Consider the following 24,863-nt stretch of genomic DNA (forward strand, 5'->3'; position numbering starts at 1 on the left):
GAGGTGGCAGGTTTGGAATGTGCTGTCTAAGAAGCCGCCAAAGGAGCCTTGGTGAGTGGCTGCAATGCATCTCGTAGAAGGTACACACTGCTGCCACTGTGCATCGGTGATGAAGGGAGTGAATGTTGAAGGTGGTGGATGGGGTGTCGATCAAGGGGGCTACATTGTCCTGGATGTTGTTGTGCTTCAGTTGTTGGAGCTGCACTCATCCAGGCAAGCGCAGAGTATTCCATCACACTCCTGACTTGTGCCTTATAGATGGTGGACAGGCATTGGGGAGTCAGGAGGTGAGTTACTCGCCACAGAATTCCCAGCCTCTGACCTGCTTTTGTAGCCACAGTATTTACGTGGCTAGTCCACTTCAGTTTCGGGTCAATGGTAATCCCCAGGATGTTGATAGTGGGGGATTCAGTGATGGTAATACCATTGAACATCAAGGGGAGATCGTTAGTGTTGTGTTATTGCTTTAGGAGTCCTTTAAGAACTCAGTATGCTAATGAGCTAAGTACCAGGTGTAGTCTTGTGACTATAAGCCACAGGTACTCTGCTCTGTAATACGCTGGACACAGGTTATGTATATAGTTGGCCCTGTATTGCATGTACTAGTTTTAGCTGTTAGTAAACCTTCTAGAGATCTTCAAGGAACTGGAATCCACATACCTCATTGTGTTGCTTAAGATAACACAAAGAAATGCACGGCATGGTGGCAACGGTGGGATACAGCAGTGATTGCTTTCTTTAAAAGACAAGATACAAGCTTGAAGACCACGGGTGAAACAGTAAACAAGATTTAAAAGCAGTACCAGAATTCAGAAGTTTCCATAGTACAGAAAACAGAAGAAAATAAGGCTTGCTTACTCCACAAATTGTGAGTACATTTGAGCTGGGCAAATCCGGGCAAGCAGCCAGCTGAGTCAGGACTGTGCTATTTAAAATGTAAAGGGCTGTTGAGAGCCCTGCGCTAGACAAAGAAAAAGTGCGCCAAAATTTAAACAAAGAAAAAGGAGTGGGCTGTAATTGGGAACAGCACGGAGTCAAAAGAACAAGTTTTATAAGAAGTTTTAAATCACAAATAAAAGTTATAATAAGTACAGTGCTGAAGGCACACAGAGCTGAACAAAGTGAAATATAAAGCAGAAAGCACAGCAGATACACTGGTGGGGGCTCATATGGGGTATCCTTATAGTAACAGCATTACTGAAACATATTTGCATATACGTACTGTCTGAAAAAGGCAAAAGAACAGCAGAAGGATGGATATTAAATTTCCTAGCATGAACTGGAAGGCCATTGATGTCCTATCCAAGTTGAAACTTTTTAAACAAAGAATGCAGTTATACTTCATAGACCAAGCAGTTGCAGAACCAGAGAAGCAGGCTGTGAAAATACTGATAGCAGTTGGAAATGAGGGGTCATACGTAATCAATACCTCCTGTTTCCATTAAGAGGAACAGAAAGATCCCACAAAGATATGGAAAGTGCTGGAAGATCAGCTTGGAGAAAGAGTTCATTTTAGAATTCATCGCCTGGAATTTATGACCTACAGGCAACAGCCACAGGAATCAATAGATCAATTCATCAGTAGATGCCGCAATAAGGGCAATGAATGCGACTTTTCAGAAACTGAACTGGCAGAGTGAATAATGGAGCTGGTGATTGTCTCAACACCTATTGAAGCGTTTCAAAAAGACCTCTTGGGGAAAAAAGAAAGGTCACAGCATTGATACACTGCTAGAAGATGGCAGGAAAATCGAAGCCATTGTAGCTGCACAACAGCATCTGCAAGCACTTGGTGCAGCCGACAGTATCGGCATGGTAACCAGATAACAAAAAGCAAGCAAGCTGTGTGGTAAGTGCGCTTTGTCCCACTCACTGTGTAGCTGTCCTCATTCCAAGATCTGTGCAAGGTGTGCAGTACAAAAGGACACTGGGCCCGCCTATGCAAGATATGTGGCTCCAAAGATGCAGTCAGAGGTCACAATAGGACACAAACAAACAGAAGATAGGTGCAGCAGCATGACAACAGCAGCAAGGAGAGCACCAGAGACCTTCGTAAACGCAAACCGATAGACAAAGTATACAGTGAAATAGGCTCGAGACGAGACTCAGTTGAGTGATTCTCAGCGAGATGATGAGCAGGTGTCTCACATTGTGAACCTGACACATTGTGTTGACGAAGTCAAACAACTGGAAGCTTTTACTACTATTAATATCATGTGCCCAAAGAAAGTTGGCAGGCACACACTCAGGACTAAGATTGACACTGGAGCGAGTGCAAATATCCTACCAGTCCGAATCCTGAAGGGCATGTACTGGGATTGTTGGAAATTAATGATACAACTGAAACCTGCAAAGTTAACTGCATACATCCCTTGCAGTGGCACACTAACAATGCAATGCAGCAAGTCGGCATGGAAACTACAAATATTTTACCTGGTAGATACAGCAGTGGCAGGACTACCAGCATGTAAGGGCCTCAGTATTGCGATAATCTATGAGATCACCGAGGTACCCATTACAGCAGAAGTAACCTAGGGTACCCGCCTTGAGTTACTCCAGGACTTACAACAAATGTACCCAGACAGGTTCGACGTCATACGGGATTTCAAAGGTGATGCACCTCAGATAGGATGCAATTCCATCAATCGATCCTTCCAGAAAGTGCTGTGTGCACATACAAGAAAGGTTTAAGCGCGAGTTAGATGACATGGAATACAATGGTATCATCTGTCATGTGCATCATCTCACAGACTGGCGCAGCTCAATTATGTGCGTATGAAAGAAGGATGGAGCAATCCGGGTATGTCTTGATCCGAGGCGTCTAAACCTGTCCCTAAAGAGATGCCCCCATAAGATTCCGACATTAGAGGAATTGAATCCCAAGTTCACGGGAGCCAAATTCTTCTCCAAGTTGGATGCTAAACATGGATATTGGTCGGTACACCTAGCTAAGGAATCTCAGGAAGTCACCACCTTCAGGACACCATTTGGAAGATATTGCTTCCAGAGACTACCCTTCGGTTTATCTGTCAGTCAAGATCTGTTTCAGCAGCATATGGACAGAATTATAGAAAACGTGTCTGGCTGTATATGCGTTTACCGATGATATTGCAGTCATGGGCAAAACCAAAGAAGAGCATGATCGAAATCTTCATTCACTGATGGCAGTAGCTCGTCACCAAGGGCTTGTTTTTAGCAGCAAGAAGTGCCAAGTGAATGCAAGTCAGATCAATTTCTTTGGCTCCATCTACTCAGGTTGCAGAATCCATCCTGACCCAGGCAAAGACAAAGATGTAAGGTGTATGCCTACTGCACAAGGAAGATCTACAGAGACGTCTTGGAGTTTTCAACTTCTTGGCACCGTACATTCCAAATTTTTCTGACAAAGCATCATCATCGAGACAGCTCTTAAAGAAAGATGTACCATATGTATGGCAGGAGGACCATCAGCATATGTTTGAGTCTCCCAAACAAGCATTGTCAGCAGAAACCGGTACCCTGCAGTACTACAGTCCAAGGAAGACAACAATCCTGGAAGTCGACACCTCACCAAAAGGGCTTGGAGCTTGCATTCCTGCAGGATGGTAAACCAATTGCATTTGGATCCAAGTGTTTATCCTCAGCACAATCCAATTACTCAAACATCGAGTAGGAAACACTTTATCATGCAAGCCCGCCACCTGCCATGAATGAGGAAAATTAATTTTGCCACATGAACATAGATTTTTAAACTGATGAAGAAAGAACTTGCTTTAAAAATCAATTGGAGACTTTGGCTGGAGAGAGACATTAGCATATCAACAGACAAGTACTTCAAAGGACAAATAAATGATTCCCTGCTCCAATTTAATCCACGATGGATTTTTGATTATCAAATGTTGATAATATCAAAACTAATTTTGATATCCTATTTTGTGTGTTTTTACTTAAAGCGTACGAGATTTATCTTAGGGGAATAAAAAGGGATGTTGTATGATTGCTTTAAGTGTGATATCCCTTTAAGAAATCAGTATGCTAAGTACCAGGATGTAGTCTTGCGACTATCAGCCACAGGTACTCTGCACTGTAATACCCTGGGCACAGGTTCTGTATATAGTTTGCTCTGTATTGCATGTATTAGTTTTAGCTGTTAGTAAACCTTCTAGAGATCTTCAAGGAACTGGAATCTATGTACCTAATTGTATTGCTTAAGATAACACAAAGAAATGCACGACAGCTAGATTCTCTCTTGTTTGAGATGGTCATTGCCTCGGGCTGGTGTTAGTCATGGCTCAGTTGGTCGCACCTCGAAATCAGGAGGTTATGTGTTAAAGCCCCATTCTAGAAACTTGTGCACAAGATCTAAGCTGACACTTCAATGCAGTACCAAGGGAGTGCTGTCTTGTCAAAGGTACTATCTTTCAGATGAGATGTTAAACCAAGGCCCTATCTGCTCTCTCAGGTGGATGCGCTATTTCAAAGAAGAGTAGGGAAGTTCTCCCTGATATCTTAGACAATCCTTCAACCAACATCCATAAAACAGACTATCTAGTCATTATCACATGACTGTTTGTGGGAGCTTGCTGTGCACAATTGGTTGCCACATTTCCTACATTAAAACGCTGATTACACTTCAAAAAGCACCTCATTGGGTGTAAGGTGCTTTGGAATATCCTTAGGTTACGAAAGATGTGTTATAAGAGGAGAGGTGCCAGAGGACTGGAGGACAGCGAATGTGGTACCATTATTCAAGAAGAGTAGCAGGGATAAACCAGGTAATTACGGGCCAGTGAGTCTAACATCAGTGGTAGGGAAACTACTGGAAAAAATTCTGAAGGACAGGATTAATCTCCACTTGGAGAGGCAGGGATTAATCAGGGATAGTCAGTATGGCTTTGTTAGGGGGAGATCGTGTCTAACAAATTTGATTCAATTTTTCAAGGAGGTGACTAGATGTGTAGATGAGGGTAAAGCAGTTGATGTAGTATACATGGATTTCAGTAAGGCTTTTGATAAGATCCTGCATGGGAGATTGGTTAAGAAGGTAAGAGCCCACGGGATCCAGGACAATTTGGCAAATTGGATCCAAAATTGGCTTAGTGGCAGGAGGCAGAGGGTGATGGTCGAGGGTTGTTTTTGAGAGTGGAAGCCTGTAACCAGTGGTGTACCACAGGGATCGGTGCTGGGACCCTTGCTGTTTGTAGTTTACATTAATGATTTAGACGTGAATATAGGAGGTATGATCAGTAAGTTCGCAGATGACACGAAAATTGGTGGTATTGTAAATTCTTTTTTTTTCTTTTTGGGCCTCCTTATCTCGAGAGACAATGGATACGCGCCTGGAGGTGGTCAGTGGTTTGTGAAGCAGCGCCTGGAGTGGCTATAAAGGCCAATTCTGGAGTGACAGGCTCTTCCACAGGTGCTGCAGAGAAATTTGTTTGTTGGGGCTGTTGCACAGTTGGCTCTCCCCTTGCGCCTCTGTCTTTTTTCCTGCCAACTACTAAGTCTCTTCGACTCGCCACAATTTAGCCCTGTCTTTATGGCTGCCCGCCAGCTCTGGCGAATGCTGGCAACTGACTCCCACGACTTGTGATCAATGTCACACGATTTCATGTCGCGTTTGCAGACGTCTTTATAACGGAGACATGGACGGCCGGTGGGTCTGATACCAGTGGCGAGCTCGCTGTACAATGTGTCTTTGGGGATCCTGCCATCTTCCATGCGGCTCACATGGCCAAGCCATCTCAAGCGCCGCTGACTCAGTAGTGTGTATAAGCTGGGGATGTTGGCCGCTTCAAGGACTTCTGTGTTGGAGATATAGTCCTGCCACCTGATGCCAAGTATTCTCCGAAGGCAGCGAAGATGGAATGAATTGAGACGTCGCTCTTGGCTGGCATACGTTGTCCAGGCCTCGCTGCCGTAGAGCAAGGTACTGAGGACACAGGCCTGATACACTCGGACTTTTGTGTTCCGTGTCAGTGCGCCATTTTCCCACACTCTCTTGGCCAGTCTGAACATAGCAGTGGAAGCCTTACCCATGCGCTTGTTGATTTCTGCATCTAGAGACAGGTTACTGGTGATAGTTGAGCCTAGGTAGGTGAACTCTTGAACCACTTGGTATTGTAAATAGTGAGGAGGAAAGCCTTAGATTACAGGACGATATAGATGGGCTGGTAAGATGGGCAGAGCAGTGGCAAATGGAATTTAATCCTGAGAAGTGAGAGGTGATGCATTTTGGGAGGACTAACAAGGCAAGGGAATATACAATGGACGGTAGGACCCTAGGAAGTACAGAGGGACCTTGATGTACTTGTCCATAGATCGCTGAAGGCAGCAGCACAGGTAGATAAGGTGGTTAGGAAAACATATGGGATACTTGCCTTTATTAAATGAGGCATAGAATATAAGAGCAGGGAGGTTATGATGGAGCTGTATAAAACGCTAGTTAGGCCACAGCTGGAGTACTGTGCACAGTTCTGGTCACCACACTATAGGAAGGATGTGATTGCACTGGAGAGGGTGCAAAGGAGATTCACCAGGATGTTGCCTGGGCTGGAGCATTTCTGTTATGAAGAGAGACTGGGTAGGCTAAGGTTGTTTTCCTTAGAGCAGATAAGGCTGACGATGAACCTGATTGAGGTATACAAAATTATGAGGGGCATTGATAGGATAGATAGGAAGAAACTTTTTTCCATTAGTGGACGTGTCAATAACCAGGGGGCATAAATTTAAGGTAAGGGGCAGGAGGTTTAGAGGGGATTTGAGGAAACATTTTTTCACTCAGAGGATGGTTGGAATGTGGACGGGGTGGTAGAGGCAGGAACCCTCACAAAATTTAAGTATTTAGATGAGCACTTGAAACACCATAGCATACAAGGCTACTGACCAAGTGCTGGAAAATGGGATTAGAATATATAGGTGTTTGATGGTCGGCACAGACACAATGGGCCGAAGGGCCTGTTTCTGTGCTGTACAACTCTACGACTCTGTAAATAAAAGTCCTTTCCCTTTCCCAGTCCTGTAGGCACCAAGAGGGCCTTAGCGTAGAGCGAAGCTCCCTACTCACTCATTGCCACTCTCCACGATGCGGACCAGCACAGCAATCCCATCCTTACTGATGAACTCCTGGGCGAAGGTAATATCCTTGGAGAGGACAGCAAGACCTTTCAGTGATTCAAAGCGGACGTCATAGTTATTGCTCTGGATCCCTGTGTAGAGGTTCTCGGCCTGTCGGCTCTGGCACAGGAAGAGAAACAGAATGAAAAGTCAATTGATCAACTTGTACAATTTAAGGATGTGCCCATGAAAAATGAACTGGGGATTGCAGATAGTTAGAGGGAGTGGGAACCGAGTTTTATTTGAATGGACTTCCAGATATGTGCGTGTAGGTTTATTGGTGTGTTGTAGACCCACCGACTGTAGTACTGTTCACCCATCACCCCTGTTTTCGTTGACCGTTCCTGGTGCAGCATTGCCTTCAATTTAAAATTCTCATCCTTGTTTTCAAATCCCTCCATGTCCTCACCCTTCCCTATCTCTGTAACGTATTCCAGCCCTACAACCCTCCAAGATTTCTGTGTTCCTCCAATTCTGGCCTCTTGTGCATCCCCCAATTCAATCGCTCCACCATTGACGCCGTACCTTCAGCTGTCTTGGCCTTAAGTTCGGAGATTCCATTCCTGCACCTCTCTGCCTCGCTCTCTCTCCTCTTTTAACCTGCTCTGTAAAACCTACCTCTTTGACTCAGCTAAAATAAAAGCAAAATACTGCAGATGCTGGAAATCTGACTTTGACTAAGCATTTGTTCACCTGTCCTAATATCTCCTGAAGTGGCTCAGTGTCAAATTTTGTTTGATGACACTACAGTGAAGCACCTTGGGACGTTTTACTATGTTAAAGGTGCTATATAAATACAAGTTATTGTCATTGAAATCGACACACTTGAAACTGGCACCTTCCTGAAATTAACAAACTGCTTTTATTTTAAAATAGGCATCACAGTAACTCAGAAACTAGACATGGACGTGGTTTTTTCTCAGTGGCAGGGATTTAAATCTGTTACAAACAATTGCTGTAATTCCCAAGGAATAATTACTCAGTGAAATTGGAATTTGAATATATCTCCCCCTGCCCCCATTCCTTGGGTACCTTTCCCATATACCCACCCATGGATGAGACAAGAGACTGAGCCACAGTCCAGCCTGATCACAACCGCCCACCCTTGACACCCTCGGTCTCAGTAGGTGGCACTCTCACCTCTGAGTTCAAAGGTCGTGTGTACAAGTCCCACTTCAGAGGCTTGAACATATAATCGAGGCAGATACTTAGTGCACTAGTGAGGGAGTGCTGCATTGTCAGAGATGCCGTCTTACAGATGAGACATTGAACTGAGGCCCCATCAGCCCTCTCCGGTGAATATAAAAGATTCGGTGACAATTCCAACAAGAGCAGGGGCCGTTCTCCCTGGTCAAAGTTTATAAAGTTCGGGGGGGGGGGGGAAGTTCGGGATTGCATAAAATGTTTTTTTTTGGGGGGGAAGAGGGCAATTTGTATATTGACTATTGATTACTCATTGGCAGGGGTGGGATAGGAGAGGGAATTCAAAGCCCAATTAAAATTGTAATTTTATTTTCTGAAGACCAGGACCTTTAAAACTTTCAATCTAATTGAAGGGCTTGAAGCCCTTTAGAAATGGTGCCGGTGCCCGTGTGGTGGCGCTGGATGCCGTTGCCTGGGACGGAGCGCCCGTCCCCTCTACGTCATTGGGGGCAGTCGGTCCGCCCCCTCCATGTTAATGAGCCGCCACGTGAAGTATTGCGGCAGCTCTGCGGGGCACTACCTGTTTGTGTGCCCCGCCTCTCTGCGGCAAACTATAAAAATTCAGTGATTAGATTGAAATGATTTATCTCTATTTGTGCCTCTAGTTTGTCTATCTTATTATGAATACTTTGTACATTCTGGTAAAGAGCCTTAATTTTACTTCTTTTTACCACTATTCTTTGCATGAACCTTATTTGCTGATGCACTTTTACTCTTGTGTTCCTTCCTGTCCCGATCTGCTTGTCTTTACCCAAATTGCAGCACTGCTCTGTTGCCTTGACTTTTCTCTTTAGATTTCTAAATCTCCCTTCACCTGATCCCTCCCCCACCCTTTTAGTTTAAAGCCCTATCCACAACCTTAGTTGCATCATTCACCAGGATGCTGAATCCAGTGGAGTTAAACGGAACCCATCCCAACAGAATAGCTCCCACTTCCTGGTGACAGTGCCCCATGAATTGAAACCCCTTGACACCCTGGTCCACTCCTCCATCACTCCCGACAGCTCGTCCCCTTCCCACGGCACCTTCCCCTGCAATCGCAGGAGGTGTAATACCTGCCCTTTTACCTCCTCTCTCCTCACTATCCAAGGCCCCAAACACTTCTTCCAGTTGAAGCAGTGATTTACTTGTACTTCCTTAAGTTTAGTATACTGGATTCACTGTTCACAATGTGGTCGCCTTTATATTAGTTTAGTTTAGAGATACAGCACTGAAACAGGCCCTTCGGCCCACCGAGTCTGTGCCGACCATCAACCACCCATTTATACTAATCCTACACTAATCCCATATTTCTACCACATCCCCACCTGTCCCTATATTTCCCTACCACCTACCTATACGAGGGGCAATTTATAATGGCCAATTTACCTATCAACCTGCAAGTCTTTTGGCTTGTGGGAGGAAACCGGAGCACCCGGAGAAAACCCACGCAGACACAGGGAGAACTTGCAAACTCCACACAGGCAGTACCCAGAATTGAACCCGGGTCGCTGGAGCTGTGAGGCTGCGGTGCTAACCACTGCGCCACTGTGCTGCCCATTTTGGGGAGACCAAATGCAGACTGGGTGACTGCTTCGTGGAACACCTCCGCTCAGTCCGAAAACATGACCCCGAGCTTCCGGTCGTTTGCCATTTCAACACTCCCCCCCATACCCCCACTACTCTCATGCCAACATTTCTGTCTTTGGCCTTCTCCAGTGTTCCAGTGAACATCAACTCAAGCTCGAGAAGCAGCACCTGATCTTTCAATTAAGTACTCTAGAGCCTTGCGGACTGAACATTGAGTTCAACAACTTCAGAGCATGACTGGCCTTTTTAAAAATATTTTTTATTTTATTTTATTTTTTAACCATATGCTTGTTTTTCATGTAGACAGAGCTGCTCATTATTCTGCTATTAACACTCTCTCTAGACTAATGCTTTGTCTTTCACCACAAGCATTAACACACTCTTTGCCTTTGTCACAGGACAGCTTTGTCATTTAATCTCTCCTGCCCACTGCCCTATCACATACCTCTCCTTTTGTTCTCTTCCTCACCACCCCCCCCCCCACCCCCACCCACCCATCTCCCCTTCACTTCCTTAAAACATAATTCTTTTCTAATCTTTGCCAGTTCTGATGAAAGGTCACCGTCCTGAAACGTTAACTCTGCTTCCTCTCTCCACAGATGCTGCCCGACCTGCTGAGTATTTCCAGCATTTTCTGTTTTTATTTCAGATTTCCAGCAAGTGCAGTATTTTGCTTTTATCTTTGTTCTCCCCGGTTTCCTGGCCAGTGTCGATCTCTCAACCAACATGAAGAAAACAGATGATCTATTCACTATTGCATTGCTGTTTGTGGGAGCTTGCTGTGTGCACGGCACAGTGGTGCAGTGGTTAGCACTGCAGCCTCACAGTTCCAGGGACCCAGGTTCGATTCTGGGTACTGCCTGTGTGGAGTTCTCCATGACCGCGTGGGTTTTCGCCAGGTGCTCCGGTTTCCTCCCACGGCCAAAGACTTGCAGGCTGATACGTAAATTGGCCATTGTAAATTGCCCCTAGTGTAGGTAGGTGATATGGGATTACTGCAGGGTTAGTCTAAATGGGTGGTTGTTGGTCGGCACAGACTCGGTGGGCCGAAGGGCCTGTTTCAGTGCTGTATCTCTAAAAAAAAAAATTGGGCTGATGCATTTCCTACATTCCAACAATGATTACACTTCAAAAGTACTTCATTGGCTGTAAAGCTCCTTGACACACCCTGAGGTCATGAAAAGCGCTAGATATCTTTCCCCTCTCTCGCCAGTGGGAACAGAAAATCTGGCCGATTTCTCAGCCTCTTCCTCTGGCTGAAAGGATTTGAAGTTATCGGTAGGGAGATTGAAGAAAGGGGAAGAAGATGAAAGGGAATAAATATTGGACCAGGCGGTTCATTTCCAATGACCTTGCTGGCTTTTCGAGAAGACTTGGAGCAGGCCCAGGGTATTAGCTGTAGCAGGTCCAATAATCAGCACTTAATTGCAACATGGCCCCTTTAAATTGAAATGACCCTTTAATAAATCTTTGATGGCCAGGAACAATCTAAAGGTTAACCTCTTCCATCAGCACATGCCTCTCCCAGGGCCCTTCAGTAGTACATTTAAAAAAAAATAATAATTTTAAAGTACAAAGAAAGTGGGGACCAGAGTATGAGGGTGGTGAATCTCCTTGGGGACTCTCCCGCTCTGCTGTCCCAGTTCCGGAGACGTTCCCTGATTGTGCGCGAGTAGGGTTTTGGCCAAATTTCCACCAAAGTTAGGCCCGTGGAGCTGGAGAAGCCCGGAGGACACTCACCCCCATAACATATTAACAGCTTGTAGTCCCAACTGCTTAAAAAACAATTACTATTTGAAAGAGGTAATGTTAATTTTGTACATGCATACGAGAGGGAGAAAAAGCAAGAATACACTGCAGCCCCCCCCCCACCCCCACACACACGCAAACATACATATCCACAATTTATTTAGCCCTTTATACCTGTGCCTTCTCTCTGAATCACCTCCGCACTTAGTCCCCTGTCCTCACTCCATAACCTTTTAGTTTATCTTTTTCAGTTATTTACCCATTCCCTTTTAAAAGCTATCCCGCATTCTACTTCTAGTTTCTGGTGGGGCATTCCATGTCCTAACAACCATTTGCGTAGAACAGAATCTCTGATAACCTCTCCCTCTGTTCTGTTTGGTGTTGATGTTAAATTTGTGACCTGTAGTTGCAAATTCTTTTCCTAAAGAGTTGCCAGGCACCACATCGAAGGCAAAAGCAAAATGCACGTCTCAAAACATTATGAATACAGTTTGCTTCAGAAACAAGCTGCCTAAGCCATCATCATGTTTAAAAAGGAAAGGATTCATCCACCGATTGGGCAGTACCTTGATCAGACACCAGGAGGCTCACTATAGCCTTTCTGTTGCTGTGCTGAACTCTGGCCCTTGACTTGAGTTGGTGTTTGATGCCTTTGACCGATTCTTACGCTGGATTGACAACAACAACTTTATATAGCATCTTTAACATAGTAAAGCATCCCAGGGCATTTAACAGGGGTGCTATGAGGCAAAAAAAATTATCGCTGAGGAGGAGATATTAGGACAGGTGACCAAAAGCTTGGTAAAAGAGGTGGGTCTTAAAGCAGGAGAGGTTTGAGGAGAGAATTTCAGAGCTTAGGGCCTAAACCTTCAGGGGTGTAAATGTGATGGAAAAATTGTAGCCCAGAGCCACTGAAACACACAGCCTCTGTTGAGAACACCCCCCACTCTCCCACACCTCCAGACCCTCCACGTCCAATTCAGCCCTTACCACCACCTCACACGATAGCATTTACCACGAGTTGCCACGGAAATCCCTTTTGTCGAGGGAAACCACCCCGATTTCCAACCAGCAGCTGGTTGCTCAGTCAGGGGGACAGTTGGAAAATGTTACACGGCCAGTGGCAACTCAGGATCGGTGTTGGAGTCACACTCATTCCAACAGTGTAAAGCAGATTGACCTGTGTGACATTTCACTTCTTATATTCCTCCCAGCTTTCCCCCCTCCTCAGTTCTGATCTGATGTCAGGACCTAGGTCCATGGGCACCGCACTCTCTCTGGCACTGCATCAAGTGACCACGAAGCAGGTCACCCCGAGCCTTAGCAGGTAGATCGGCAGAGGGGACATCACAACTGTGTTTGGCAACCCCCCACCCCCCTCCACACACACACTCACACAAAGTTTACACACAAAGAAACACATACTCCCAGAATCTCACACAGACACTCACACAGACAGATACAGGCACACTCACAGACACACCGACAGACACACAAACAACAAACAGTGAATTATAGACAGACACACAAGCAGGCAAATACTGAATCATAGACAGACACTCACACAGAGACAGACAGAGACAGAAACTCAATAGACACACAAAGGCACACTTGACAATCACATTGACACATACTCAGAGACAGGCACAAACACAGATCGACACCCAGAGTCAGACACAGACAGTAACTCAAACACCCTCTACCACCTTGAAGAACAAGGGCAGCAGATGCATGGGAGCACCAACACCTGCAAGTTCCCCTCCAAGCCACACACCGTCCTGACTTGGAACTATATCGCCGTTCCTTCACTGTCGCTGGGTCAAAATCCTGGAACTCACTTCCTACCAGCACTGTTGGTATACCTACCCCACATGGATTGCAGTGGTTCAAGAAGGCAGCTCACCACCACCTTCTCAAGAGCAATTAGGATGGGCAATAAATGCTGACCTGGCCAGTGATGCCCACGTCGCAGGAAAGAATAAAAACTCAGACGCAGACACTCACAGAGACACACACCCACACACAGACATATCAACACACATAAACTAAACACACTAACAGATCTGGCAGCATCTGTGGAAAGAGAAGCAGAGTTAACGTTTCGGGTCAGTGACCCTTCTTCGGAACTGACAAATATTAGAAAAGTCACAGATTATAAACAAGTGAGGTGGGGGTTGGGCAAGAGATAACAAAGGAGAAGGTGCAGATTGGACCAGGCCACATAGCTGACCAAAAGGTCACGGAGCAAAGGCAAACAATATGTTAATGGTGTGTTGAAAGACAAAGCATTAGTACAGATTAGGTGTGAATATACTGAATATTGAACAGCAGCAAGTGCAAACCTGAAGAAAAACAACCTGAAAAAAACAGTGGGTAAGCAAACTGAACAAACTAAGATGAAATGAAATAAATGCAAAAAAAGATTGTAAAAAATGTAAAAAGGAATGTAAACAAAAAGGAAGACAAAATATCTAAAAATGACTAAAAATGAAAGTAAAGTGGGGGGCTGTCATGCTCTGAAATTATTGAACTCAATGTTCAGTCCGGCAGGCTGTAGTGTGCCTAATCGGTAGATGAGATGCTGTTCCTCGAGCTTGCGTTGATGTTCACTGGAACACTGCAGCAATACCAGGATATGTCGAGCATTCTTTGTTCCAGTCCTACTCAGGCCCCCTCCCCCAACTCTTTTTCCGGTACATTGATGACTGTATCGGTGCCGTTTCCTGCTCCCGCCCCGAACTAGAAAACTTGATCAACTTTGCTTCCAATTTCCACCCTTCTCTCACCTTTACATGGTCCATCTCTGACACTTCCCTTCCCTTCCTCGACTTCTCTGTCTCCATCTCTGGGGATAGGTTGTCTACCAATATCCATTATAAGCCCACTGACTCCCACAGCTACCTCGACTACACTTCTTCACACCCTACCTCCTGTAAGGATTCCATTCCATTCTCCCAGTTTCTCTGTCTCCGACGCATCTGCTCTGATGATGCTACCTTCCATGACGGTGCTTCTGATATGACCTCCTTTTTCCTCAACCGAGGATTTCCCCCCACTGTGGTTGACAGGGCCCTCAACCGTGTCCGACCCATTCCCCGCACCTCTACCCTCACCCCTTCCCCTCCCTCCCAGAACCGTGACAGGGTTCCCCTTGTCCTCACTTTTCATCCCACCAGCCTCCATATCCAAAGGATCATCCTCCGCCATTTTCGCCACCTCCAGCGTGATGCCACTACCAGTCGCATCTTCCCCTCCCTTCCCCTGTCAGCATTCCGAAGGGATCGTTCCCTCCGCGACACCCTGGTCCACTCCTCCATTACCCCCACCACCTCGTCCCCGTCCCAGGGCACCTTCCCTTGCAATTGCAGGAGGTGTAATACCTGCCCATTTACCTCCTCTCTCCTCACTATCCCAGGCCCCAAACACTCCTTTCAGGTGAAGCAGCGATTTACTTGTACTTATTTCAATGTAGTATACTGTATTCGCTGCTCACTGTGTGGTCTCCTCTACATTGGGGAGACCAAGCGCAGACTGGGTGACCGCTTTGTGGAACATCTCCGCTCAGTCCGCAAGCAGGACCCTGAGCTTCCGGTTGCTTGCCATTTCAACACTCCCCCCTGCTCTCATGCTCACATCTCTGTCCTGGGATTGCTGCAGTGTTCCAGTGAACATCAACGCAAGCTCGAGGAACAGCATCTCATCTACCGATTAGGCACACTACAGCCTGCCGGACTGAACATTGAGTTCAATAATTTCAGAGCATGACAGCCCCCCACTTTACTTTCATTTTTAGTCATTTTTAGATATTTTGTCTTCCTTTTTTTTTTACATTCCTTTTTACATTTTTTACAATCTTTTTTTTGCATTTATTTCATTTCATCTTAGTTTGTTCAGTTTGCTTACCCACTGTTTTTTTCAGGTTGTTTTTCTTCAGGTTTGCACTTGCTGATGTTCAATATTCAGTATATTCACACCTAATCTGTACTAATGCTTTGTCTTTCAACACACCATTAACATATTGTTTGCCTTTGCTCCGTGACCTTTTGGTCAGCTATGTGGCCTGGTCCAATCTGCACCTTCTCCTTTGTTATCTCTTGCCCAACCCCCACCTCACTTGTTTATAATCTGTGACTTTTCTAATATTTGTCAGTTCCGAAGAAGGGTCACTGACCCGAAACGTTAACTCTGCTTCTCTTTCCACAGATGCTGCCAGACCTGCTGAGTGAATCCAGCATTTCTTGTTTTTGTTTCAGATTTCCAGCATCCGCAGTATTTTGCTTTTATTACACTAACAGATCTGCTCACTTAGCACAGACCATATATTTACTGAGAAATAATTTGTATGTGTCGACCAAAATCCGATGGCCAGTGAACATGAGCAGAGGCCAAGCCGAGGGCCCCAACTGATTACAGACCTGCTGGTTCCAGACTGCACAATATAACACATTAGACCCGGAAATGAGAGAACATGAGTTGAAGCGAGTGACTAAAGATGTTAACAGGGCCCTGAGTTCAGGTGTGCAGTTGGCAAGGACGAGACTGAGCTGTAGCCAGGGGCTGTTCACAGGGAAGGAACAGCTGGCAAGGAGAATCACCAAGGACTCCCCCCGCAAACCCAGTTACTGACAGCCCCATCTGCCAGCTGGAAGGGAAATACAAGTCTTTGTTGTTGCATATACAAGATGTGAAAAGGGTGAGATGGAGGCAGAGGAACAGGATCAATGGGCATGAGGAGATTTCTTTTGTGTTCCACACTTAATACCGATAGAAAAATGCAATGACCCTCCCAGTGCAGCAGCGATTGGCACTTACTGGGGCTGTAGCCAGGCGCAGGATACTCCCGTTCTTAATTTCGTGCCGATTCTGTAATAAATTATAAAGACCATTAGTGAGTGACGTCCAGCGGGGTCTGTGAGTGACAGTCGTACATTCCCCCACATGCACCTCTCCCCTTCCCCCAGTATCAACCCCACTAGCACCTAGGAAATCCTCACACAGTTCACCAGCACAAACAAAGGCCCAGCTGTACCATACGCACAGGAACAGGTACCAGGACTGGGACTGTCTTCAGGCCCCAGTGTGCTGAGGTTGGTTGAATGAGTAAAAGTGCCAGGGTAAACCACATGGAGACTTCCTCCTGCCCTGCCACACAATGGCTTCCCAGTTGGGTCCATTAGGACTGCCTGACGCTGCGCTTCCATTACAGTTCCCCACCCTCGAGTCTCAGAGCCCAGGCTAAGCAGTGGTGAAAGCCTGGGAGCACTTCCTCAGAATGATTCTAGGTTGACACTCCCCTGCTATTTCCCCACAGACATGCACATTTTCCTGTCAACTAGTTATCCAATATCCTTTTGAAAGTTATCATTGAATCTGCTCCCACCACCCTTTCAGGCAGTGCATTCTAGATCACAGTAACTTGCCATGTAAAAAGATTCTCATCTCCCCTCTGGTTCTTTTATCAATTATCTTATATCCGGGTTACTGACTCTCCTGCCACCGGAAAGTTTCTCCTTATTCACTCGATTAAAGCCACATATAATTTTGAACATCTGTAACCTTCTATGCTCTAAGGCAAACAACCCCAGCTTCTCCAGTCTCTCCACATAACTGGAGTCTCTCATCCCTGGTACCAGTAAATCTCTATTGCAGCCTCTCCAAGGCCTTGACATCCTTGTTAAAGTGTGTTACCCAGTTTGAACACAATGCTCCAGCTGAGCCCTAAACTGTTTTTATAAAAGTTTATCATATCTTCCTTACCACTGGCGTTCCTGATCCAGGTTAAAAGCGAGGCCACTTCACTGTCTTCTAGTTATTGCTCGGTAGCTGACTACAGTAACTGAACTTCAATAAGGTACATAGTCCCGTACTGTCTGGGCACTTCCTGTGTACAAACTCTCTGTACAGCTGCTTACAAACCCTCCCAACACTTATAAGCCTTGGCAACATCTCCATTGTTAATAGAAAGACCATACAACTCCCTGTTCTGAAACATTGCTCACTGCCATACAGCATGCATGGCTCCTGAAGATTACACTTAAAGAGAGAGAGCGAGCTCATTCATCTGTTTCATTACATTGCTTTGGGAGGGATATTAACTGGCATGAGTCTTGTCACCATTTTGGAGAGGGATAGGCCGTCAATATGTTCTTGTGATGTCATTGTGTGCAAAGGATACCAGGTGAGTCATGAAGCAGGACATGTAATGCTAAACTTCCATCAATGAGGTTCCACTGTGATAACCCCCCGTCCTCCCAGCCCAGCTATGGAAATATCCATGGCAACTCACTGTCTCTGTAATGTAGGTTTGTATCCCATCAGTGTACTGCAGAGCATATCGATCTGGGTTACTCTTGTTCCACCTAAATGTGAAGGAGAAAGAATATTACGTTCCTGGGCATCAAATCTAACCTTTAAAGAGCTTGTGGTAAATTAATGAGTAACCACTGCACCCATTATTAATCATTACACAGACACAACACACAGTAAAGGTGAGACGTTCTGTACAGGTAATCACCATTAAAAGTATAAGATAGGGAATGTTAGTGCTGCACGATGAAACATATTTCATTTCAGACAACCTACATAAGCATCAAAACACTCCCAGGTCAGGTTCTGTATTAAAATTAGAACATTACAGCGCAGTACAGGCCCTTCGGCCCTCGATGTTGCGCCGACCTGTGAAACCATCTGACCTACACTATTCCATTTTCATCCATATGTCTATCCAATGACCACTTAAATGCCCTTAAAGTTGGCGAGTCTACTACTGCTGCAGGCAGGGCGTTCCACGCCCCTACTACTCTCTGAGTAAAGAAACTACCTCTGACATCTGTCCTATATCTATCACCCCTCAACTTAAAGCTATGTCCCCTCGTGTTTGCCATCACCATCCGAGGAAAAAGACTCTCACTATCCAACCTATCTAACCCTCTGATTATCTTATATGTCTCTATTAAGTCACCTCTCCTCCTCCTTCCCTCCAACGAAAACAACCTCAAGTCCCTCAGCCTTTCCTCGTAAGACCTTCCCTCCATACCAGGCAACATCCTAGTAAATCTCCTCTGCACCCTTTCCAAAGCTTCCACATCCTTCCTATAATGCGGTGACCAGAACTGCACGCAATACTCCAGGTGCGGTCTCACCAGAGTTTTGTACAGCTGCAGCATGACCTCGTGGCTCCGAAACTCGACCCCCCCTACTAATAAAAGCTAACACACCATATGCCTTCTTAACAGCCCTATTAACCTGGGTAGCAACCTTCAAGGATTTATGTACCTGGACACCAAGATCTCTCTGTTCATCTACACTACCAAGAATCTTCCCATTAGCCCAGTACTCTGCATTCCTGTTACTCCTTCCAAAGTGAATCACCTCACACTTTTCCGCATTAAACTCCATTTGCCATCTCTCAGCCTAGCTCTGCAGCCTATCTATGTCCCTCTGTACCCTACAACATCCTTCGGCACTATCCACAACTCCACCGACCTTAGTGTCATCCGCAAATTTACTAACCCACCCTTCTACACCCTCTTCCAGGTCATTTATAAAAATAACAAACAGCAGTGGCCCCAAAACAGATCCTTGTGGTACACCACTAGTAACTAAACTCCATGATGAACATTTGCCATCAACCACCACCCTCTGTCTTCTTTCAGCTAGCCAATTTCTGATCCAAAGCTCTAAATCACCTTCAACCCCATACTTCCGTATTTTCTGCAATAGCCTACCGTGGGGAACTTTATCAAACGCCTTACTGAAATCTATATACACCACATCCACTGCTTTACCCTCATCCACCTGTTTGGTCACCTTCTTGAAAAACTCAATAAGGTTTGTGAGGCACGACCTGCCCTTCACAAAACCGTGCTGACTATCGCTAATGAACTTATTCTTTTCTAGATGATTATAAATCCTGTCTCTTATAACCTTTTCCAACATTTTACCCACAACCGAAGTAAGGCTCACAGGTCTATAATTACCAGGGCTGTCTCTACTCCCCTTCTTGAAGAAGGGGACAACATTTGCTATCCTCCAGTCTTCCAGCACTATTCCTGTCGACAATGACGACATAAAGATCAAGGACAAAGGCTCTGCAATCTCCTCCCTAGCTTCCCAGAGAATCCTAGGATAAATCCCATCTGGCCCAGAGGACTTATCTATTTTCACACTTTCCAAAATTGCTAACACCTCCTCCTTGTGAACCTCAATCCCATCTAGCCTAGTAGCCTGAATCTCAGTATTCTCCTCGACAACATTTTCTTTCTCTGATCTGAAATGGATTAACATCATAGAGTCCCAGATCAAGAAAAGAAAGACTTGCATTTCTATAGCACCTTTCATGACCTCAGGTCATCCCAAAGTGCTTTACAGTCAATGAAGTGTTTTGAAATGTAGTCACTATTGTAATGTAGGAATCGTCAGGTCAGGTGATGTATGATCTGATATCGGTCAACGTTCCCACCACTTTTCCCAAAACAACATCCCTCCTTGGAAAAGTGCTGCAGTGTGGCATCCCACCCAGTAACCCATGTCAGCCATGTTCGGAGCTGACCGGAAGGAGGGAACTTAATGCGCTGCAGTTCTGTAGCGCAGGCTGTGGCCACCGGGACAAGGCTGAGACTGGTCAGCTCAGCAAAGCTGAGAAGTGGAGACTTTCCTTCCATGTCGGGACTGCAGCCAAACCCAGGTTCCAGGGGGTGAGAGAGTGCACTGCGCCCGGGAGCTACTCAATCAATCTCCCCCATCCTTGGCCAACAGCACACTGAACCAGGCCAGACCTGCTTGAACAGTCACACAAAACAAATATCGGAACGAGGAAGTCATGTGACCACCGTAATCTTGGCAACAGAGGGAAAGGGGCAGGGGAAGCTGTGGTCAAGAACAATAATACCATCCCAAGACAACAACACGGAAACAAAAGCAAAATTCTGCAGATGCTGGAAACCTGAAAGACAAACAAAGTGCTGGAAATACACAGCAGGCCTGTCAGCATCTGTGGAGAGAGAAGCAGAGTTAACGTTTCAGAACTGAAGGAAGGTCATCGACCTGAAACGTTAATGGTTTCTCTCCCTACAGATGCTGCCAAACCTGCTGAGTATTTCCTGCGTTTTCTGTTTTTCTTTATTATTAATAATAATGTCCCATTTGGGGATTGAACCAACAACCCAGCAAGTGGAGAAACTGATGGTACATATCCACATGTATACTAGACACAACAGTACAAGAGAGTACATGTTGAGAGCCAGCACAGGCACGGTAGGCCAAATAGCCTTCTTATACACTAAGTTTCTACCACATATAAACTAGACACAGCAGTAGCACAGGATACTCACATATCTCAAACTAAAATGAGCGGCACAGTGGCGCAGTGGTTAGCACCGCAGCCTCACAGCTCCAGCGACCCGGGTTCAGTTCTGGGTACTGCCTGTGCAGAGTTTGCAAGTTCTCCCTGTGTCTGCGTGGGTGCTCCGGTTTCCTCCCACAGCCAAAGACTTGCAGGTTGATAGGTAAATTGGCCATTGTAAATTGCCCCTAGTGTAGGTAGGTGGTAGGAGAATGGTGGGGATGTGGTAGAGAATATGGGGTTAATGTAGGATTAGTATAAATGGGTGGTTGTTGGTCAGCACAGACTTGGTGGGCCGAAGGGCCTGTTTCAGTGCTGTATCTCTAAATAAATAAAAATAAATAAAAGTTCCATTTCTCAAACTCCATTACTAACAAAAGGACTGCGTGAGCTCTTCTCGGCCTCCCTAAAATACTGCATGGTGTGGAACATGTCCAGTTAAATGTTCTCCCATTTTAGGGCTCACTTTAACATTCTGCCTAGCGAAGATAGTTAACCAATCCGATATCCAGCGATGGTCCTTTATATCCATCATTCAGCGAGATACGGCATCGAAATTGATCAGGCAGTGGTGTTACTACGGTAATCTCAGACAGTCAGAGATCATCACTCAGCACAGTCTGAACAAGGAAAGAGAGGGAGTGTGAGTGCAAGTGAATGAGAACGAGAGAGAGAGAGAGGGAGAGAGCAAATATGAGAGGGGGGGAAATGTGCGAAAGAGGGAGAATGAGAGAGAGGAGAAAGAGAGAGAAAAGGAGAATAAGAGAGGGAGATCAAGAGAGGGGTGAGAGCGCAAGGGGTCCCCTGGGTCCATCTCCTTATCTAACAGATTTTCTGCTTTGGATACTGTTGAGGGAGATAGCTTCTCAGGGGAATGCAGCAAGAGTCAAGTCTGTGGCACCACGGGTGGCTCAGCTGCACAGGAGGGAAGGAAAAAGAGTGGGAGAGCTATAGTGATAGGGGTTTCTATCATAAGGGGTACAGATACGCATTTCTGTGGCCGCAAACGTGACTCCATGATGGTATGTTGCCCCCCCTGGTGCCAGGGTCAAGGATGTCACAGAATGGCTGCAGGACACTGTGAAGGGGGAGGGTGAACAGTCAGAGGTCGTAGTACACATTGGTACCAACAACATAGGTAGAAAGAGGGATGAGGTCCTGCAACAAGAATTTAGGGAGCTAGGTAGCAGATTAAAAAGCAGGACCTCAAAGGTTGTAATCTCTGGATTACTCCCTGTGCCACGTGCTAGTGAGTACAGGAATAGGAGGATAGAGCAGATGAATGTGTGGCTGAGGAGATGGTGCAGGAGGGAGGGCTTTAGTTTCCTGGATCACTGGATCTGTTTTTGGGACCTGTACAAGTTGGACGGGTTGCATCTGAACCGGAACAGGACCAACATCCTTGCTGGGAGGTTTGCTAGTGCTGTTGGGGGGGGGATTTAAACTAATTTGGCAGGGGGATGGGATACAGAGTAGAGGTACAGTAGGGGGTGATGTACAGTCACATATGGAAGAGAAACTGAGCCAGTATGGAAGACAGAGCAAATATAGACCTGTTAAGGCACAAGCGAATAATGCAAGGCTGGATTGCATCTATTTTAACACAAGGAGTCTTACTAGTAAGGCAGATGAATTGAGGGCGATGATTAACACATGGGAATATGATATTATTGCTATCACAGAGACATGGTTGAGGGAGGGGCAGTACTGGCAGCTCAATATTCCAGGGTATAGAATCTTCAGGCATGACAGGGGAGGTTGTAAAAGAGGAGGTGGTATTGTTGATCAAGGAGTCAATTACTGCAGTAAGCAGGGATGCTATCTTAGAAAGTTCCTCAAATGAGGCCATATGGGTAAAACTTAAAAACAAAAAGGGAGAAATCACTCGGCTGGGAGTATATTACAGACCTCCAAACAAACAGTCAGGGAGAGATAGAGGAGCAAATGTGTAAGCAAATGTGTAAGTAGGGGAGGCGGTGGTGTGCTGGTATTGTCACTGGACTAGTAACCCAGAGACCCAGGGTATTGCTCTGGGGACATGGGTTCGAATCCCACCACAGCAGAAGGTGGAATTTGAATTCAATTAATAAAATCTGGAATTTAAAGCTAGTCTAATGATGACCATGAAACCATTGTCGATTGTTGTAAAAACCCATCTGGTTCACTAATGTCCTTTAGGGAAGGAAATCTGCTGTCCTTACCTGGTCTGGCCTACATGTGACTCCAGATCCACAGCAATGTGGTTGACTCTTACATGCCCTTGAAATGGCCTAGCAAGCCACTCAGTTCAAGGGCAATTAGGAATGGGCAATAAATGCTGGCCTGGCCTGCGACGCCCACATCCCATGAATGAATAAAAAAATCTCAGACAGGTGTAAAAATAATAGGGTAATAATAATAGGGGATTTCAACTTCCCCAATATTAACTGGGATAGTCTTAGTGTAAAAGGCTAAAAGGAGATGGAATTCTTAAAAAGCATACAGGAGAGCATCTTGAGCCAGCACGTAGAAAGTCCTACAAGAGAAGGAGTGGTACTGGACCTAATCCTAGGGAATGAAGCTGGACAAGTGGTAGAAGTGTCAGTGGGGGAGCATTTTGGGGGTAGTGACCATAACTCTAAGATTTAAGGTAGTTATGGAAAAGGACAAAGATGGTCCTGAAATAAAGAAACTGAATTGGAGGAAGGTTGATTTCAATATGATAAAACAGGATCTGGCCAAAGTGGACTGGGAGCAGCTACTTGTAGGAAAATCTACATCAGACCAGTGGGAGTCATTCAAAAAGGAAATAGTGAGAATTCAGGTCCAACATGTTCCTGTAAAGGGTAGGACCAACAGGTCCAGGGAATCCTGGATGTCAAGGGATATCGAGGATTGGATAAGGAAAAAAAAAGCTTATGGCAGATTCAGAGGGCTGAAAACAGTAGAGGCCCTAGAGGAGTATAGAAAGCGTAGGGGGGTACTTAAAAAAGTAATTAGGAGAGCAAAGAGGGGGCATGAAAAAACACTTGCGGGCAAGATAAAGGAAAATCCTCAGGCATTTTGTAAGTATATTAAGGGCAAGAGGATAACCAGAGAAAGAGTAGGGCCCATTAGGGACCAAAGTGGCAATGTGTGTGTGGAGCCGGGGAGGATATAGGTGAGGTTTTAAATGATTACTTTTCATCTGCGTTCACTATGGAGAAGGACAATGTGGGTATCGAGATCAGGGAGGGGAATTGTGATATACTCGAATAAATTAGCATTGAAAGGGAGGAAGTATTAGCTGTTTTAGCAGGCCCAGATGAGATGTATCCCAGGCTGTTATGTGAGGCAAGGGAGGAGATAGCAGGGGCTCTGACACAAATTTTCAAATCCTCTCTGGCCACAGGGTAGTAGGGATAAACCAGGTAATTACAGGCCAGTGAGTCTAACATCAGTGGTAGGGGAATTATTGGAAAAAATTCTGAGGGACAGGATTAATATCCACTTGGAAAGGCAGGGATTAATCAAGGATCATCAGCATGGCTTTGTCAGGGGGAGATCATGTCTAACAAACTTGATTGAATTTTTCGAGGAGGTGAGACAGGAGGGCGAGAAAAGATAATCAGTTTTTTTTCTGACCTTGGCTGCGGGATAAATATTGCCCAGGGGATCAGGGAGAATCCCTGCTCATGTTCCAATAATGCTATGGATTCTTTCGTGGCCATCGGAAAGGGCAGACAGGATCTCAGTTTAGCATCCCAAAGGTGGCATATCCGACAGCACTGAGTGTCAGCCTAGAATTTGTACTCGGGTCTCTGGAGTGGGACTTGAACCCACAATCTTTTGACTCAGAGGCAAGAGTGCCACCCACTGTGTCATGGTTGACTGTCTAATTTAATTAATTAATTCCACTACGGTTTCTAACCAATACTTTATAACA

At 45.6% G+C, this 24,863-nt stretch overlaps 1 protein-coding gene across 6 annotated transcripts in view; it reads right to left on the reverse strand.

The window, feature by feature from the left end:
* The window catches only part of elmo3 (engulfment and cell motility 3), a 201,421-nt gene that overhangs the window by 129,869 nt on the left and 46,689 nt on the right, over positions 1 to 24,863 (reverse strand). For all 6 annotated transcript variants that reach the window (XM_068049746.1, XM_068049748.1, XM_068049743.1 and 3 more), the window contains 3 exons: positions 17,903 to 17,975; positions 16,429 to 16,479; positions 7,046 to 7,215 (listed from right to left, as the gene is read on the reverse strand). In XM_068049746.1, coding sequence (XP_067905847.1) covers positions 7,046 to 7,215; positions 16,429 to 16,479; positions 17,903 to 17,975 — 294 coding nt within the window. The remainder of the gene's footprint in view (positions 1 to 7,045; positions 7,216 to 16,428; positions 16,480 to 17,902; positions 17,976 to 24,863) is intronic.

The sequence above is a fragment of the Heterodontus francisci genome, chromosome 17, assembly GCF_036365525.1.
Source record: "Heterodontus francisci isolate sHetFra1 chromosome 17, sHetFra1.hap1, whole genome shotgun sequence".
Lineage (NCBI taxonomy): Eukaryota > Metazoa > Chordata > Chondrichthyes > Heterodontiformes > Heterodontidae > Heterodontus > Heterodontus francisci.